Raw genomic sequence first — 19,698 nt, forward strand, 5'->3', positions numbered from 1 at the left:
AATAAAGTACCAAGTACTTCTTACCTCTATACTAAGGGAACAGAAGTTCAACAGCTCAAAACAACATGAACCTTCAACAACAAACTTTGGTTCTAGTACACATTTATCCACCTACTGGCTTGGCTGAAAGTTTCCCACTTGCTTTTTTTCTTTTTTCTTCCCTCATATGTTTTTACTTTATGTTCTTCAACAGAGTACCTGCATACGCCAGGTGTCCTGTTCTATCTTCATATTCTACTCTTTACTTTCTTTCCTCTAAAACTGAACTTCCCCTGCTGATTTTCAGTATCCATATTAACTCTTACACTTTTACCACCAACTATGAACTATCCTCTTCTCATGTCTCACGGAAGTTGGATATGCATTCAAGTTCTTTTGCCATCTAGATACAGATGTATCAGATACAGGGTATCTAGATACTTCTCACCAAGAACAGGACCTTCAGCATAAAATCTCACTGGTTTCCTATCTAGCTTTGAACTCAGATTACTATTTTAACCAAAATCTTCCTTACAAACTTTCCATTTATGTGTATACATATTTGTGTGTACTTATTTTTTCTCACTTAGATCTCTGTTCTTCCTATTGCAGGAATTACCATTATTTTGATGTCCCCTGTATATTTCTAAGTTTTGAAGGACATCATTAGGCAAAAATCATTTCACTACAGGGTTCATATTTTCTGTCTTAAAACAGTCAAACAATTCCTCTGAACATTTTTCTGCAATTTTTACTTTCAATTTTTCTTTTTTACAGCATACCAACCAAGTGCTCAAAACCCAGTAACACTTCAGTACTGAATGCACTGGCAAATGTGATTCATAAGGACACACAGAAAATGAGAAAAAACTTCTGTTAAGTAATGACTGAAAAGGCATGAATATAAATACTGGAGGGTTAAGGGTGGGAGAGAACACACACATTAGATGGGGGAATTCAGAAGGCATGTAAGAGAATTTTCTCCAATAAAGAAACCAAAATTAATCTCTTGAAGGAATGCTTCACTGCTGAAGACAATTCATAAATTCACACTTTACATCAGAACAGGGGTACACTCACTAATTGCTCTCACTGTAATTGTTTGCATTAAACCTCTGTGCTTTCCACACAGTCTACATTAAAGCACAAGTACAGTGAAAGCAATGTAAATATTATTCCTCACCTCTGAACAAAAAACTTTGGGGAAGAAATTATTATGCAGTGGAGCAGAGACACTTCTTGAGAGTGTTCCTCATCAAAACAGACAATTCTTTATCTGATTTTTTTAACAGGAATTACTCAAAAAAAGGAAAATGTAAATTATCAAAGTGTTTGCAAAAAAAAAAAACCTGTCACTTTCTTGAGGAATAAACAAACAAACAGGAAACGTGAAATGAGACAGATATGAATCACTTTTTTCTGCCACAGAAAGAATATTGAAAGCCACATCATCTGCAATTTTGATGCAAGGTTTTATTGTGCTGGTTTACAGAGATAAGTTTATTCACTTTTTATATGTTGTACATGATTTTAATCAAAACATATCCTTCTGTCCTTTTTTTGTTCAATTAAAAAAAAAAAAACAACCTCAACTGATACATAATACCGAAGTACAATGGATTAAAAAAAGCTTAAGATTTTACTCTCATTAAGCAGCTGACAAGTTCAAACACATACCTATTCTTTCTGAAAACCTGACTCTAATTCAGAAGTATTTAACCTATTATACTTATCTTGTCAAATTTCATAAAAGTTATTATTATTTAACTATCCTCTGTAATGTTTAGCCATCAAATGGGAGCACAGGGACAAAAAATAAACCAGAATGAAACCACACACACACACAACTGGAGTAAGCTTAAACTTTCTTATACGCTACTGTATATACACTAGAAATTATATATAATCTTGCATGTGGCAAACAAAAAAGAAAGACTGCTTTCCACCATGCCAGCAGCCCTCCTGCTACTCGGTTATGATATCAAATTATTATCCCATTTTCTGCTCCTGAATGCATCTACTTCTAAAGGTACCCACTAGCATGAAGGTAGAAGTATTCTAAAAAACCCTGGAATCACTCTCTGTCTTAAAATTAAATTACTTCTGTTTTATACTATACTGAATACATCTATGCTTTCTTTAGTTTTTTTTAGAGTTTCCATTTTCATCACAGTTTCTTCCATCTTTCAAAAACAGCTTCTCTTACACCTTTTCTTTAGAAAATTCTGAAATATTTCTCACTTTTCTTCCACAATTTCAGAGAGCCACATAACTTCCACATCATTGATTGCCAGCTCCTAATCAATCAGATCTCTTCTGTATCTGGTATACCATGAAAAATCATATTTGAACTTACCACTGGAAATCTGATAACATATTGAGTGTCATACAAATTACATAACTAAACTGAGAGATATCCCTGGTGAAAAAAAAATCAGAACTGTTCATGTTGTAATTGAAATTAACTTGGAGGAGAAATTGTATCTTACACTTTGGTTCACCAAATACTGAGATCATCTCCTGCTACCTTAGGATTAGTAAAAAAAGCTTGTTATGCAATGAAATGGTTCATTTAATCACTTTTAAAAATGCACAGAATAGCTACACCTGAAAAAGAGCACTCTGAGTTTTTACTACTTTATAGGTTCCACACATTGTTAAGTTCTTTCTTATGGCATCTTCTCTGCTTGTGCCACAGAATCCTCTCTTAATACCATCTGCTCCACTCAGAGTAACAACACAGACCTATGTAGGAAACCGTCAAAAAGAAAAAGTTCCTTACCTTATTCCCCAGCTTGAAGACCTCATCCAAACTGGTGCTATTAGTGTTTATCATAATGGAATCTGTGTCTCCATAAATCACTTCAAGGTTCATCTAAACAAAAAAAATTGCTTTGAAAAACAAAAAAAGAACCACTCCACAAGTGGAAAGAAGTCCCATGTAACTTTCAAGGTTCAAAAATATCGTTGTCTATATACTACCCCTTAAACACTAAAAAGTATACTAGCAAGTAAAATAATTTTTTACTGACAGGTCTGTACATTTTATTAAAACTTATTTGAATTTAAAGAGAATAAAGAAACTTCAGCCACTGATATGTTAAGGAGACCACTGTCCAGTTGTGTACACAATATAAATAGGTAACATTTTACTAAATGAATACTAGAAAAATAAGTCAGTGAACAAGTCTGATCTTGAGAAACAGCAGGAACTCTGATCAAAAATAACTTTGGACTGCTAAGACACTTCCACAAGACTGCTGGGAAAATTCAGACAAGGCAGTCAGCCAAAGTGTTTGAAAGGTAATATCACAGTCAGGTATCCCATCCCATCTGCAACCAGCACAATACTACTGGGCAAAAAAAATTGAGAAAAAATACTTAGATTCTCCATTTCAAACAAATCTGTGAAAGCATTGGCTAGTGGATGACAGCAACTGAGACTACAGCACTGTCCAGTTTAGGCTGCTCTTCTTCACTCTTTCAGATTACAAAGATGGCTTCATATTTCCATCTTCCCTCTCCCATTTTTTAACTTCTGCTAATCCAGCCACCTGTGTTTGTCCTTCCCTGGGCAGCAGATCTTTCAGGGAATGCTCCTTTTGGAGAAGGATCTAGCTACTATGACCCACAAGTTTTCTCCTTCCAGGCTGAACTACTGAACAATTACACCCAGAGATGGACAGAAACATTTAATGAACTCCTTCTCTTTGACTGACACTCTGCCCCTCACATTACTTCTGATTCTGGTAACAATTTAAATGCCCTTCTTGTAGGAGACTGTATTCAAACAACAGCCATACTTCCATAATACTCTGGATAATGGAGCAAATTCTAGACAAACTGAGGACTATAAAGCCTGAGGTGTATATGAAAGGCATAGCAAGAAAAAAGGTAAAAAGAAAAATTGCCAACATCAGTAAATGTCAGAACAACAACAAAAATGGCAGATGCATATAAATGCATCATATTAATTTGAAAAAAAAAAATAAAATAAAATCTGACATTTTCAATGGTGGAAAATCAATGCAGCTGTAAAAACTGCAACATGGCTATGTCCACGTTAAACTCCACAGAGTTGAAAAACCACCCCATGACAGAGTATAAAGGATGCCAAAAAATAAACCATAATAAACCACTAGAACACATGGTGTAACAGGTTTATGAGTAAACTCTAATTAGCACTGTTGCTAATTTGCTTGAAACAGTCCCACATAGGCTTCAAGCAGGGTCCAGATCATATCTGTGGTAGGAAAAGGAAAAAGCTATAATCCATCAGGAAGGATTACATTTGTAAACTAGGCATCCTAAGAAGTGATTTTAGGTCTGTTTGGGTTACAGCTCTCTTAGAATAAAAAAATTTCACCAGGTGTGCTCTTTAAGTGGTGTTGTTTAATGAAAATGCTCAGCCATTACCTTCTGCACCATCTCCTTGGTATGCATCAAAATCTGAAATAAAAAAAACAATCAAAGATTAGTGTATGATATAATTACAGGCTAACATATCCATTAGGTTGCTAACTCCAAATGCTCTCACCTTTCAAAACAAAGCAAACTACCTCTCTCCTGGCAATACACAGTCACCTCAATACTCCTATTACATGAGTAAATTCTCGTTTGACCTTGTATTAATGCTATTATTAACTCCCCTAAAACAAGATTAAAACAAATCTCAAAATTGCATGTGCATGCACACATTCTACCTTGGGAAAAAAAGACCACTGAATCAAATGGCTTAAATACAACCTAATCAGCAAGTACTAGAATTAAGTCTCTTTCAGTAATTTAGGTCAGTTGTTGCCTTCATATCCATCATCTTATTTCTTTATGTCATTGAATTTTTTCCCAAAAACATCCTGTCTCATTCAGTCCAGCCTGGATGGTGCTCACTTAAAAAGACTTAGTCAAAAGTTTGATTACCCTTGTAACGATGTCAAAATGGGTCATCAAAAAGCAAACTCCTTATGGAAACCAGAAATGGGACATGGAGCTGGGATAAAGACAGGACACGGGTCTTGAATCAAGGGGTGTAATCAGGCTTGTTCCTCAACAAGAATGCATGCCAAGTTCCCCAAATGCTCTGAACAGCACCTCTCTGAACCTGAGAAATAGCTAGAGATCTCATGCTGCTTTTATCTCTAATAGTGCTCAGCACAGTGGAGGGTGGGAAGAGCACCTCATCTGAAGCCACAGTTACAGCTGTAGCACAGAAAAAGGACAATCAAATTAGCTTAATGAAAAAAAAAAAAAGTGTAGTTGCAGCAGCAGGAAGAGCTTGGTGAATTCTGCACAGCTGCATGAGAACCAACATCTGGTCCATTCCTTCAGTCACTTGGCCACAGTTCCACTGTACTCCCCATTTCCTTCTTATCAACATCCTGGTGCTCTGGCACACAGCGCCAGATTCCACTTCCCTGGTGTCAGCCCCTTCCATTGCCACTCAGCAGAGATCTCAATTTTTCTTCACCTAATCCTGCTAGTATATATATTTATACTTTAAATTTTCTTGAGGATTAATCTGAACCACAAGTTACAGCAATGATAGCTCAGAGTCTGTTAGGTGAACCCAAACAATTTGGAACCGAAAGATAGTCAGGCAACACACTATGAACAGCTTACATCAAATTTAGTAACCAAGTCTCACCTTCACTATTTTTCACATATTAAATTGTAATACTCCTTGGCCACATTTGCCAAAAGGCAGAATGAGGACTTGTAGTCAAGAAGCCTATGACAGGGAGCTGTGCAGTAGAAATCAACAGGGATGAGGAAAGAAAAGGGACAAACAGGCAAGAGCTGTCCATGCTCAGTGGGATTAAGATCATACTCAGGGAAATCTCATTACTTTCATACAGCCAAGGAGTCTAAAATGAAGCCAAGACTCTTGGCTGTTGTGATGCTGACTATGCTATCACAGCAAGGAATTCTGAAACAGGTGAAATCTCCACCTCTACACAACAGCACACAAACAGGATGACAACAGCGTTATTCCTTTAACACTAATGGCAAGTTTCTTCAGTACTTCAGAACTTTATGTAACCACAGTGGCAAGTACGCTTTTTTTTTTGTCTGCAATTATGCACTGAAATGCATTCCCCTCAAGGCACTTGAAGACAAGTTCAGTTCCAAACTATGATGTAACTTTGACACAGCTGAACTCACAACACAAATCCTTATCAGGGTTATTCCCCAAGCACATATGGATATCTATGGATTTACACTCTCTGGGTCAAGTTCAAAACATCCAGTTGATTTAAAGACCATTCACTCGTGCTGCAAACTAGGCACTCTGACAATGTGATGCATGAACTCTGCTGAAGTCCAATACTGCAGAAAGCTCAGCTGTCTTCAGTCTTCTTTATAGAACAGGAAAACGGTGAGCCTTAACTGCAGATTCCTGCTAGGCTGTACCTGTCACTGGAATCAGACACACACAATTCTATTTTAACTGGAAGCTCAAAAAGAGGGTATTCCACTCCTATTCATCTTCTAGTGAGTGATTCAGACATTTGACCCCATCACCTTTCTATGGAGTTTTGAAATTATTCTAAAGACACATCACTGGTACGTGATATCAAATTTCATATAAAGTAGTCAGAATTCCAACATATTCACAATCCCATAACCCTTCCTCTCACATATTAGCTAACTCCTACAGAGAAAGGTTATACCTCTCCCTTAGTACTCCAAAAGCAAACAGAGTCCCTGAAACAAAATTGAAAAATTACACCGAAATGAAGAGTTTATACTGAAAAGAAAGGAAGGCCTATCAATTTTCCCTTGATAATCTCTGGCATTTTCTACTTCACTCTCTGAAATAATTGCATTAATAATGAGAAAGATAACTTTTTTTCTTTTCTAAAAAGGAATACCCCCTACTAAAGAAATTGTCTGGCTGTGCAAAAACCATTTCTCAATTGTCCCTGAGGACAGCAGTGGGTGTAGGTAATCACAACAAGAGGGTCACAGCCAAGTTGGCTTCATCAAGTGACTGGCATATGCTAGTGCCACCCGTTCTGACAGGAGATCACTTGTAAGTGCCAACAGCTACAAAACAGAAGGTTATAAAGTATTGCTAAATTCATTAATAAGGCAGTCAGTAGTTATCTGATTTCACAGCAACACCTGCATATTTATCTTCTCATTACCAACTGGATGATGGAATTTTTTCAAGCACATTTCAAAAATCTGCCAATTTCAAGTGTAGAAAAAAAATAAACTTTGTAGTTAATTTTTCCCTTAACAAAGTACAGCTGTTGAGAATAATTGTTCAAGATCTTACCCTGTAATGTCAACTGCAGCAGAACAAAGAGTATTTAATTAGCAAATCTATCCAGTAATTCAACACCTATTATATAAAATGCCTTCGTGATTTTATTCAGGATAATTTGCTAAGAGGGTTATTACTGACATTCAGATGAAATTTAAAATTCCTACGCAAGTCGAGTCATAATAGCAGTAATGATCCCCCCAATCAGGAGATACTGTGTCACACAAGGTTCTTTAGCAATGCAGCAGCCCATTTCCTGACTTCTTAATTCCTGGGCTCAGCTCAGTGAGAGCCCTTCATGCCAATATTTCAGTCAGCAATACATCCTTAATGGGACTCTATTAAAATACCTAGAATAAAAGTGAATTTTTTTTTTTTTTGTTAAAGAGAATGACAGCTCTGCTATCATATCAATCCTGAGCAGTTTCTCAGAAATGCACAGCAGAGGAAGGGAGGTGGGAAGACAGAAGAAAGAAAGAAGAGAATAGGAAAAATGGTATTGGGTAGTTTCCTTTTGCAAATAATACTGCACTGCTTATGAGAGCAGGATTGTCTCTTATTCCAAGTAGGAAGAATTAATTGCCTGGCAACCCATCTGTACAGCCATGCCCCCTCCCCCCCAGCAAACACATACTTCTAAAAACCCATGAACTTCTCAGTACAGTGAACATCTGTGAAACTCTTAACTTTTTTTCTTGTAAAAGCAAGACTAGCAACACACATTCTCTCACCCATCAACTGCAACTCAATATAAACTTAAAGACTGTAATTGCAGACAAGCCCTCATCAAACTGCAAAATTCCCTGTTCTAATCCTACCCCAACTCACTAATTACTTAATTCAATGAGGTTGTGATTTAAGACAAGGAATTATTAAAAATATATAAATATACAAGGAACAACTTTACTTTTATTTATTATATCAAGTATTTTTGAAGATCCCTTATTTAAAAACCTCTGAAGAGTACCTTCTGATGAGAAGATGATTCTGTGGACACAAGCTAAGGTAGAAGAGTTAAAAACCAGTAAGAGCATACAAAACTAATATGCTGATGCAAAGATTTCGCCTGTAAACACACATTTTTCTGCAGAATCCTGGGGTCACAGACGTGAAGGAACAGAAGGGAAGACTTAAGAGCCGACTGAAAAGAATGAGCACAATCATTATAAAAATACTGTACCAGAGAAGCATAAACAAAAAACCGCAAACAAACAAACAAACCCTACCCACCCCGCTCCTTGTGCATTCACTCTGCACGAGGAGAAAAACAAGCAGCCTTAAGGCCCTGTAAAAAACTGTATTTTTTAAAACTATCTGCAGTTATCTAGAGTAGACCTGATACATTTTTCCACTTCATGTATTTACTTCTGCAATTATGTAGTAAGAAAATAATGCTGTCACCTGCTTTAATAATTTGTATTAGCGATTCCTTCCCATGGGACAGAGTAATAAATGAGATGGAAAAAAACTGTGTTCCAGTAACACCACTCACTACTCTAAGTATTTCTGAACCTCTGTATTTTTGTAACCTATTCATTAGTTTTGCTAGGATTTTGTCTTAAGTAGACTAGCACTGATAAACCACAGTCACAGAATGCTGTAAAAAGATTTTATTACAGATGATTTTCAGAAGAGGTTTCTATTGCTGGACAAAAAGGCAAATAATGCCCTAAGCATCAATGAAAGAAAGATGGAGGCCTTATTTGCCACAGAAAATGAAGAATAGCAATTCAGTCTTTTTATCAGACAATGGACTTGATTTAGAAAAGTTTGAGGATCAGATTCAAGCAGTTAATAAGTTTGTTTGTTTTGAAGAGCTTTCACTGAGTATTTGCTGTACTTAGACAATACATTCAAAGTTACATTTCTCAAAAATGTACCCTCTTATGAAACATTAATAGCATGAGAAATACACCCAAACTGCCAAAGCTTTCCCTTCTGTGTTGTTTTGGTTTTGTTTTTCTTCAGAAATGCTGAAATTAACTGCTCATATTCCACCCAGCAAAGCTGACAGACAGTAACACAACTTTCACAGCTTCTGTATGTAACAGCAGTATTGGATGGAGCACCAAAACCTAAGGGAGAATGGTTCCAAGGGCTGAAGCCCTTGTGTACACAAAGATCCAGTGACACATGTTTGCATGCCAAGAAAAGGCAGACTCTTTTGCCTCACAAACAACAGAAGACACAAAAAAGGCAGCAACAGAAATGTGCTGAATTAAAAAAAAAAAAAAAGTGTACCTTTGTCACATTTTGACAAGAAATACAAAGATTACAGTAAAACACAGATGAATGATGCAAATCAAATTAAAATTTGAAGACGATGTTCCCTTGGTGCCATAAATAATTATATTCTTAAAATTCTACAGTACTTCTATTTCAAGTATTTGTACTGAGATTTGCTGAAGAGAATGGGAGAACCAGAATTGTTTTCTTATTAAATTGTGAAACTACTGATTTTTCTACACAGTATACTACACACCATGCTATACTAAAGCAAATTTTGCCTATTTTGGAAAGGGTTATTTTGGTATTAGGATGAAAGAAAGAACAATGAAACATACTCTTAAAAGCACTGAACAAAACAAAAAAAAACCCCACAAACAAAAACAAATAAATAAAAAAAAGCAAGCAACAACAACAAAAAAGAAACCACATACACACAAAAACTTCCATGTTGGATATGATTTTATAACCTCAGAAACAGAGAAATGGAGTGCTCAACAATAAAGCTGAACACTTGAGTGCATAGAAGGTAACTGACCTGGCTCTGACCCACTTCCCAGAAGTGTTCTGTGTTCCCAGAAGCATCAGGAATACAATGTCCATGTGATAACTAGCTGTGGAAAACGTTGGTACAGCCTGGGCATCTCCTAACCCTCCAGAGAAACCAAACACAGGGACAGTTCCTAGAGAAGCACCAGGGCTCAGCCCACCCATGCTGTGATTTTCTTTCTAATTCATTCAAAACTGAACACCTAAAATGAAAGAGCAAGGATCCCTGTTTCACTTAATGAAGAAACAAGATCAACAGCATTTAAAAGCCCTTGAAGAATGCGGTACAAATTTTGGTTCATTAACTTTTATGTTTCTTTTTACTCCAAAGCATTAAATAAATTTGTGCTTGACAAACATTTCGTACTTGAACTATAAGATGCAAAGGTAGCTTTGCCTAGTAAAATGACTGCAACTGTATAAAAAACTAACTGTATCACAAACCACAAGTAAAACCCCTCCTAATTAAGAAAGAATATGACAAGCATCATTTACTATTTCCTAATAAAACCAAAACATGTGTTAAGTTATTCCATGTTTAAATGCATATGAGCAAGTATATTCTCCTTAGAGAAAACAACAGCATTTGATTCAGTGGAATGAACAAACACTTAAGACAGGAAAGCTTTACTTTGCTTTGTTTCCCAAACTTAACAGGTTTAACACATTCAGCAAAATATAATCAGTGTTTCGCTAGAAAAAAATGATAAGAACAATAAATAATTGAAATTAAGTACTAATAAACAAAGTCAGACAAGCTAGAATTCAGTCAAGGTTTAAAACCAGAGCACAGAAATTTTCATCTGAATAACAGCAAAATCTATTCCAGAGCAGGGAATAATAACCATACCATCTTCTACATCAGGTTTAAAACTACAGTGTTAGAAGTTATCTTGCACATATATAAGCATGTCTCTCAATCTCAAAGTGAGAGAAATGGAAGTACTGTCCCATGTCCAAGAGAAGTTACTCTCATGGCCATGTAACTTGAAGCCCTGGAGAAATCAGGGAGTATGTCTCAGAATCAGTAGAGAAGATGGTTTTTCAAAAACATCAAGTATGCCTATAAAGCTGAAAAAGAAATAAAACTAATACTCCAAAGACTAAACTAAGCAGTAGATAAACTCAGTGCACTGTCTGAGATGACGACAAACTCTCTGAGAATCAAGTCTTCCTCCTCTTTGTCTCTGGGGTGGTTATTTAATAAACAGCAAAAAACTAGAATTAAAACTTTTCTAAGATTCTCCTGGTCAGCATATTTTAAGTAATAACCACAACTTGTGTGTTTGTAGAAAAAGGAAAGCCTGGGAGAGGACAAGCCTAAATGCTAAAGAGAAAAACAGATGCAGAACACACTTGCACTACCTGATGAGTATTCTTAAAAGAAAAAGGCCTTCTACTGAACAATACAGCCTTCTTCTTCAAGAACCATATTTTTGCAATAGTTACACTAAACAGAACAAGGCAATCTCTGACTAGGTAATATCCACTGAAAATGATCCTGACATTTTATAGGAGATAAGAGGACATGGTAGCCTTGGTAATGAATAGATTGTTTGTGGATGTTGAGTCCATCAAAAAATCTTTATAAGTGGTTTGAACTGCTTTAAAACTGTTCTTTCATTTTGACTAAGTGATTGTCTATCAAAGCAACATTTATGCAAATTCAGAAAAGTATTTTAGCCTCTAATTAGCCTCCAAAGAAAGTTCTCTTACCTAATTTCTTAAATGTCATGCAGGATTTTCATAAAGCATATAATTTTGTTTCATTAAATTAGATATATTTAGACAACACGACAGGTGTTTTTATAAAGTTAAACAATACTTATTCATCCTCCGTGGTTGCAGCTGGTGTCAGCACCAAGAATTGCTTGGAAAAGGAAAGATCCATTTGCCTAAAAGGGGCAAAATTATCTGTGCCAACAGGCTTCCCAGCCTTGAACCAGCACTGAGAGGGGCAGGAGAGCCCTGGCAAGTGAAGGACTTGTGAGCAGGAAGGACCATGTAACCAACAGCAAGAGGGCCTATTCAAGCATATCCATGTGAATAAGGGAGTGCCTCCAGCACAGTGTTACAGACAAAGCTCTTGCACTTTCTAGGTCATCTCTCTGCTCTGAAGGACCATTCTGAAAGACTTCAAAATAATCTGCTTCAGATCTGACAGACTGTGAGCCTCAATGACTAAGCAAGAAGTTCCTGTACATTCAACTTCCCAACTATATTGGGATACTCAAGGTTCCACCAAAGCTACGCAAGCCCAAAAGATGAGAGATCAAGTGTATATGAATGCCTAGGGGGTTCACAATTGTACTTAAAAAACCCAGCTCTGGTTTAATTTTTCATTTACCCTCAGAATAATAATAATAAAAATTATTATGATATGTTTCCACATTATGTTACTTATGCAGGCTATTTTACAAATGCCTATGGACTTTCCTCCTCTCTGCTGTCAGCCTGGAACACGACTCCCTGTCACTCCACTTTAACATTGCATCTAAATCTTCAATCTCATAAACCCATGTCTTGTTGGGATACTTCCTCCAAGCCTTCAGACACAGCTCTGTGTGTAGATTTCTCATCTCTTTTAGCAGTGTGGTAAAAGCCTTCTCAGGTGGTGCCAGTCTGGAGGAGACTGAGGGGAGACCTCGCTGCAGTTACAACTTCCTTGTGGGGGGAAGAGGAGGGGCAGGCACTGATGTCTTCACTCTGTGACCAGTGAAGGGAATGGCCTGAAGCTGAGTCGGGAGGTTTAGGCTGGATGTCAGGAAAATGTTTTTCACCCAGAGGGTGGTAGAGCTGCTCAGGGAAGTGATCAGAGCACCAGACTGACAGAGCCCAAGAAGTGTCTGGACAATGCTCTCAGGCATAGGGCCAGGAGTGGGACTCGATGACCCCAATAGGTTCCTTCCAACTCAGCATATTCTGTGATTCTATGAAACAGTTTCAGCTCTACATGGCACATGTAACATTTTCTGCTTAAGGCAGGACCAAATGATTGCTCCAAAGATTTGAAAATACGATGAGGAACTGGCATGGTTAACAGCAGGAAGTCTCAGTCATAGTTCTGATTTGTTCCGTGTGACTTCTTTACAGCACCTGTTGAAGCTGGACTGGATACAGATGGAAAGAGCTCCTGACAGTCTGTCAGAGTCAGACACAGTCTTTTTAGATTATCTTTTAAAAATGAGCTTCTCAAATTCCCTAGATATGTCTGACAAGAAAACCAACAACCAACCAAAGTCCAAGACAGAGCTCCTCAGGATATGAAAGACTCTCCTAGAAAAAAGTAAGCATTTACAAGGCATGTCAGAAATAAAATCTACTAGCCAAACAAACAATTGTAAGATGTATAATGTAGAAATAACATTTTTTAAAGGCTCATTTAAGCTTGTTAACTATTTTTAAACTAACTACAAAAGAAAATTACTAGGTAACAATCCTAAATTGCTTGTTAAATAGGGCTTGAAACTCTAAGCCAGGAATAGGAACTGTAGGGTGGGTTGGGGAACTTCACCTTCCAGATTTTTCCTGTAAGGATGTACAGGAATAAAAGGGTCCATGTCACTGGAAGCTATTGCCTATCCACAGACATACACCACACCACATGTATCATAATCACCTAAGAGCTAAGGCTGGAACCATGTTTGATGGCAGAGAGCTCCTGCAGAAAAAGAAGTATGTTCCATGACGATTTTGGGCGTACTCCAATTGAGAAAAGATGAGCTTCATGTAAAAGCAAATTCCTGAAAGAGACCACCTTATTATCAGCCTTTAGGATTTCAGCAGCTAGTGGTCACTTGGTCAATTACCTAGAATTATAGTATAGGGCACTTTTAATACCTTTTGCAGTCTGTCTCATAGCCCAGGACACTTGTGTTGGTTTTAAAAATAGAACGAGGTTAGTGGCTTATCAATGCATACAGTTACATTTTTCAGGACTATGAACTTGTGCAAAGAAATTACCATTTCAGAAGTTTCTTTTATGCATTAGTCTGTTTTTAAGCACTCCACGTACAGCCCACCCATTTCAGTATATAGAGAAATTTGAAATGAACAGCAGTATGGCTTCATTACTAATGAAGCCAAGTTGCTAAGCTGTCATTGTACAATCCCACAGGACATGGATTTGTTTGTTACTTGTAAAGAATATGGAAATTTGAAGACTAAGAAAACAGACAAATGTATTTAACCTTTCAGCATGACCCTCTAGGAATCCAATCCAAATACTGACTTTTAGTCACATAACAGATTAAAGTAGTAGAATTTTGCCACTCATTCAATCCACATAAATCACATAAAAAGATACTGCTCAACAGGAATACATTTCTATTCTAATGATGGAAAAACCTTAATTACAAATGCAAGTTAAGCATGCTACCTCCATAAATCCATTACTACAAGAGAGGCATGCTGATTATTTTTTAAATCTTTAATTTGTCATTTAGACCTACTGTTATCTCATTTGTAAAGAATTCAAAATACATTTGCACAAAACTAGATTTCTAAAACATTAACAATGTTTATAAAAGTCTCACTTATTTCCCTACAATTTGACAGGATTGATTTCATGCTACATACTTCAACTCAATCAATCTTCGACTTTAGAAATTTTCATTTAAATTCTTCATCCCACAAATTCTGTTAAAAGAAAGAACATCACAACCTAAAGGTTTTGTTTAATCTAAAAACATAGCTAATAAGCTTTCCTACTACTTATTACAGGAGTTTGAATTGTTAATAAAAAACTCAGCTTTCACTCATATGCCAAGGAAACCTTCTTTCAAAGCTCTCTCTTGCTCTCACTTTTCAGTTAAAGTAGAAGGCACCAGCACTGATTAACATTATTGTCACACCAGTCATTCAATATCCTCATTAAAATGATATCTGAAATGAGACCTGCAGGGCCCTGAGTTTTAGTGCCAACATAATAATCCAACCACAAGCACTGGTGGACCGTGGCTTGATTTCATCCACTGCTATTACAGATATAAATGTTGCTAAGCTCCTTTTTAATGCCCTTAGATAACTACAGGTGCCTAAAATAACAAACAAACAAACCAATCCCCAACACAGAAGCAAATATAAGGATATGCTGTAGGAATAAAAATCCCTGTAAGAATTTGCTGGTATTTTAAGACCTGGTTTGAATTAGGGGGAAAAAAATAGATTTAATCACAAAACCACAGGCTGGCTGAAGTTGGAAGACACCTCTGGAGGTCATCTGGTCCAGCTCCCCAGCTTGGGCAGGGCCACCTAGAGCTGGATTGTCCAGGGCCATGTCCAGACACCTTTGAGTATCTCCAGTGATGGAGACTCCACACATTTCCTGGGCAAGCTGAGACAGGTCTCAGTCACCCTCACCGTAAGAAAGTATTTCCTGATGGATCTTCCTATGTGCCTCAGTCAACAAAGGAAACCAAACCATACACACACAAAAAAATCTATTCTTAAAATGAGATCAATGCCATGAAAAAAGCCCATAGATATTCCCTTGAGAGGGCTGAAGAATATCAAGTGCCTATTAAAAAAAGAGGAAAAAAATCAGGAATATTGAACTTTTCACATATTAAAAAATACATTAACTCTGTTGTTGGATTAAAAAAAAACACCCAAAAAAACCACACCCAAAAAAAAAACCAAACCCAAAAAAAAACCAAACCCAAAAAAAAAAAACCCAACAAAACACACCTGCCCACCAACCTCCAAGACACTGTAGAGATATTGCTGCTTTCTGAAATAGGTAATGCTAATTTTGTTAAGTCTTGATAAGCTGTGAAACAACAGACTTTAAAGCATTTTCCCAGGAAATACACATGAAACATGGCTAATAAGAGATGCCTGCTCTCTTCTGCAGGTCATGTTCTTTTCTGAGACACAGTACCCAAGAGGTACCTTATGTTTACGAACTTGGACATTTATTTTGATCATATATATACATACAATTATAGGAAGATATTTAATATTCAAAGTCAAGAACCAAACAGAATTTGATCAAGATTAATGAAAAACTTACCCTAAAATGTGATCTAGAATGGACTCCACTGCATCCTTCTCAGGCTTATAACCTTATGATATTGGCATCTACCATCTTAAAAGGCTGACAGTTCTCTTCTTGGCCTTCACTGTGTAGTTGTTCAGATTAATTCCATTTAACTATAATGGATCAACTGTCCCATTCACCTGAACTGCTATGATTTTTTTTCTGTTTAAGTTCTGCCTTTTCATGTGTACTTGCTCTCCTACAATCCACCACATAAGAAACTGTCAAGAAGCTGAAATATAGCAAATTCAAAGTATTTGAATATTTATTTGATTAAAGTATAGAAGATTATCCTTATTTGGTTAAAGCACAGAAGATTATCCAGTAGAAGAGAAAGGTAATTAACATCTAATTTTGAAGCTTTTCAAAAGAGCTTCATCCCAACCACAGTAAGAGATCTACACTAAAGAAGTTTCTCATTTTCATTCAAAAAGGCACACCTGGCAGACCAACAGTAACCATAGGAAAGAGAAAACAGAAGACAAAGAGGCATTCAGATCAAGCAGAAAACGTGTTCCCCACTTTCTTCCACATGTGCTTACAGTCCTATCATCAACAAAGTAACATCTGACTAAATGAGGTATGCTCACCCTAACAGAGAGAGGTAATTTAACAGGTTAGATAGAGGAGAAAAGATATTTAAATTGCCTCGAAGCTGAGAAATAAAAACAACTTAAAAAATCTGCATCACACAGACTTTTAGAGTGATTCTGAAAACGGCTTGCCAACACTGCTGGTGGTTGAATTTTCAAGCCTTAAAACAAAATCATTCTGCAGGTAGTTTTTCAACAATGGCAAAGTAAAATCTCCAGGCTAAGCTGGTGATTTACAATGGACCTGTCTTTCACCAGGTTACAAAATTCTCAGCAATGACACAACGCTATGTGTAGTTGGGGCTTCTGCAAAAGATGTTACCTACTTTGGGAGAAGATCTGCTGTCTCTGGTACTAAACATTTTAATTTCCATATACTTCAAGCACCTTTTTCTCCTAAGGCTTTCCACCATGCTGCAGAAGACAGAATAAGCAAAAGAAGAGGCGGGGGGAGGGCAGGGGGAGGGCAGGGGGAGGGCAGGGGGAGGGCAGGGGGAGGGCAGGGGGAGGGCAGGGGGAGGGCAGGGGGAGGGCAGGGGGAGGGGGGAAAGACCACAGACTTCTATAGGATCCTTCAAGGACATGACAAGTTTTTCAAGTATCTTGGTAATAAAAGGAAATGGTCCATAGAAGAAAATGCCAGGAAAGTTGTTAGCAATACAGAAATTCTACATTATTAAAACAGAAGAAATATTGGCTAGTAATGAGTCTTCAAAAACTGGGTAAACTAACATGGACTGAAAATCAGTTTGAAGATCATGGCAGCCTACTGAAAAAGCAATGATCCAGGAAGTCTTTACTTGTCTTATGAAAGGATGACACTTCACAAAAACCACCTCTGATCTCAAGAGTGAGCAATATTTGAGGGGCTTATGAGGCAGATCTTCCACACTAAAGGAAGATCTGAGGCAGATCTTCCATGCTAAATCTTCCCTACACGGAAAACAGGGCCAGCTAAATCCAAGAAACACAGATGTCCCACAAATCCAAGTCAGTAAATCCCCAGTGAACACCTGGATGGAGGAGGTAACATATTAAGAAAAGCTGTCCCTCCGTCCCTCCTCCTCCAAAATAACATGTATCTTGGCACAGAAGCAGCTTCAGAAAAATACTCTGCTGGTCCTGCTGTGGAGACAGGAATTTATGATGGGCTGCAGGAAGCACCCCACTGGCCTCAAGTCTGAAACACCAATGAGGGGCTGCACCACGAAGGACTTGCACACTGTGAGGGACTGCCAAGCACACCATAAAGCAAGAACACCAAATTACAGTCTTCATCTTGCTTCCAAGCTCTGTATTTTCAGCCCTCAGCATAGATGGTTTTTCCCCCACAGAAAGCATTAGGTGTCAAAAGGTTCATAGACTTGGCTCACTGATTGATTCCTAGTCTGACTTGTAAGGCTAATTAAGACATGGCCAAACTGCGTCCATATCTTACTTAATGTTGGTGTTCAAGCAAGTATCACACAATCTGATTAAAATTGACTAAAATGTCTTACTTCAGTAATCACTTAGACAGAATGAATTTTACATTAGCAGGATCAAGCACACGTCAGGCCTCAGTGGAAACGAAAAGGGCTTATAGTAATAGGATTTATAAATCCACCACATTAGGTTAATGGCTAAATGATTTACATGTAACTTTTCCCCTTCCTCCTCACCCTTCAACTCACACACAAAAAAAATTCCTATATTTGGCACTTTTAACGACAAGTGTCAAGGCAAAAACAGACGTTCTTTTTAATTAGCTGAAAATTAAAAGCCACAAGTGATCCTTCATTAACTCTTTCACTGCAGAAATAATGAATTAGATTTTTATAAAGCCAGAATTCTTGAAGACCCTAATGAACCTTTTCAAACAACCACAACGAGTTATCTACATGCACATAATGAGCCTCAAATGGTTTGAGTCAATAAATATGCAACTGATAGAGTGAGATCCTTATTCCTTATAAAATTGTCAGTAATGGGAGTTTTTCATGTGACTGTTTTCAATTGCAGAGAAGACTCTAAAAGCCCTTGCTCTTTCTCAGCCAGTAATTCAATCCAACAGTTAGCAGCAGTTACTAATGACACTGGAATATAGATGGCTTAAAGCCAACCCTCCCTCTTCACAAGTGCTGGAATGTCCTACACCATGTGGTAAACCAGGTGCTTTGTTTTGTTCTTTTGGCAGCTGAAGTGTTCATTTTCTGGAAATCTGAAAACAAAGTCATTCAGCTGAGCCCCTACAGCAGCAGTCACTTGCATCTGCTTCATGAACAGGATACAAGCACAGAATAAACTCAACTGCAAGTTCTACCTGTCCCCTGCCTCTCTCAAAAGCTAATATTAGGTCAGGTGGGAAGAGTGAAAGTTCAAGTTAAATGCATACCATCCTTTTTTTCAGCAAAATTAATTAAAAATTTTCAGTTAACAAGGTCAACATTTCTCAATGATACAGTGCTTTGCATTTTCAGATCACTGTACAGACGTTAATAAATGAATCCAACACCAGGATTAAGGTTAACTGCCAAGACCATATGTTTTAACATAATTTATCAAGCATGTACCTACTGTCACCAAGCACAGTTACACTACCATCACCTCACTTTCCTTACATGGCATTTGGAGGACTGACAGCCAGCGGAGCAGCACCCCTCCTCTCCTTTATAGCCCAGGTTAGGAACACAGTGTCCCCTCCACATTCAGGGTACCAAAAAGCCTGGGTTTATGGATATCAGTCTGCTTCTCTTGGGAAATCTCCACAAGTTGGTTTTGTTCCAAACAAGGACTGCATTAGAGGAAAGCGCCTCACAAGGAAGCCGCCTGTTTTCCAGCCCTGGCCTGGTGGCACGACAATAGCAGCAGAGAGCCTGTCCCTGGTCCTCTCCGCTCCCTTGGCCATCAGGGTATCAGGTTCACATTCTTTCCCCACAAACACTTGTCCCGTGTCACACAAAAGAGTGACCAACAAACCTGATACAGGGCTGTTAAATTCAGACAGCAAGGCACCACACAATGACCTTTAGAAGAACGATATTAACAGGTGGCTGGTGTCT

General features: G+C 37.6%; 1 protein-coding gene across 1 annotated transcript in view; it reads right to left on the reverse strand.

Moving 5' to 3' along the window:
* Positions 1 to 19,698, reverse strand: part of POLA1 (DNA polymerase alpha 1, catalytic subunit) — a 185,085-nt gene that overhangs the window by 115,033 nt on the left and 50,354 nt on the right. Inside the window, 2 exon segments of the mRNA XM_053971586.1 lie at positions 2,762 to 2,854; positions 4,396 to 4,428. Coding sequence (XP_053827561.1) covers positions 2,762 to 2,854; positions 4,396 to 4,428 — 126 coding nt within the window.

This window comes from Vidua macroura, chromosome 2, assembly GCF_024509145.1.
Source record: "Vidua macroura isolate BioBank_ID:100142 chromosome 2, ASM2450914v1, whole genome shotgun sequence".
NCBI lineage: Eukaryota > Metazoa > Chordata > Aves > Passeriformes > Viduidae > Vidua > Vidua macroura.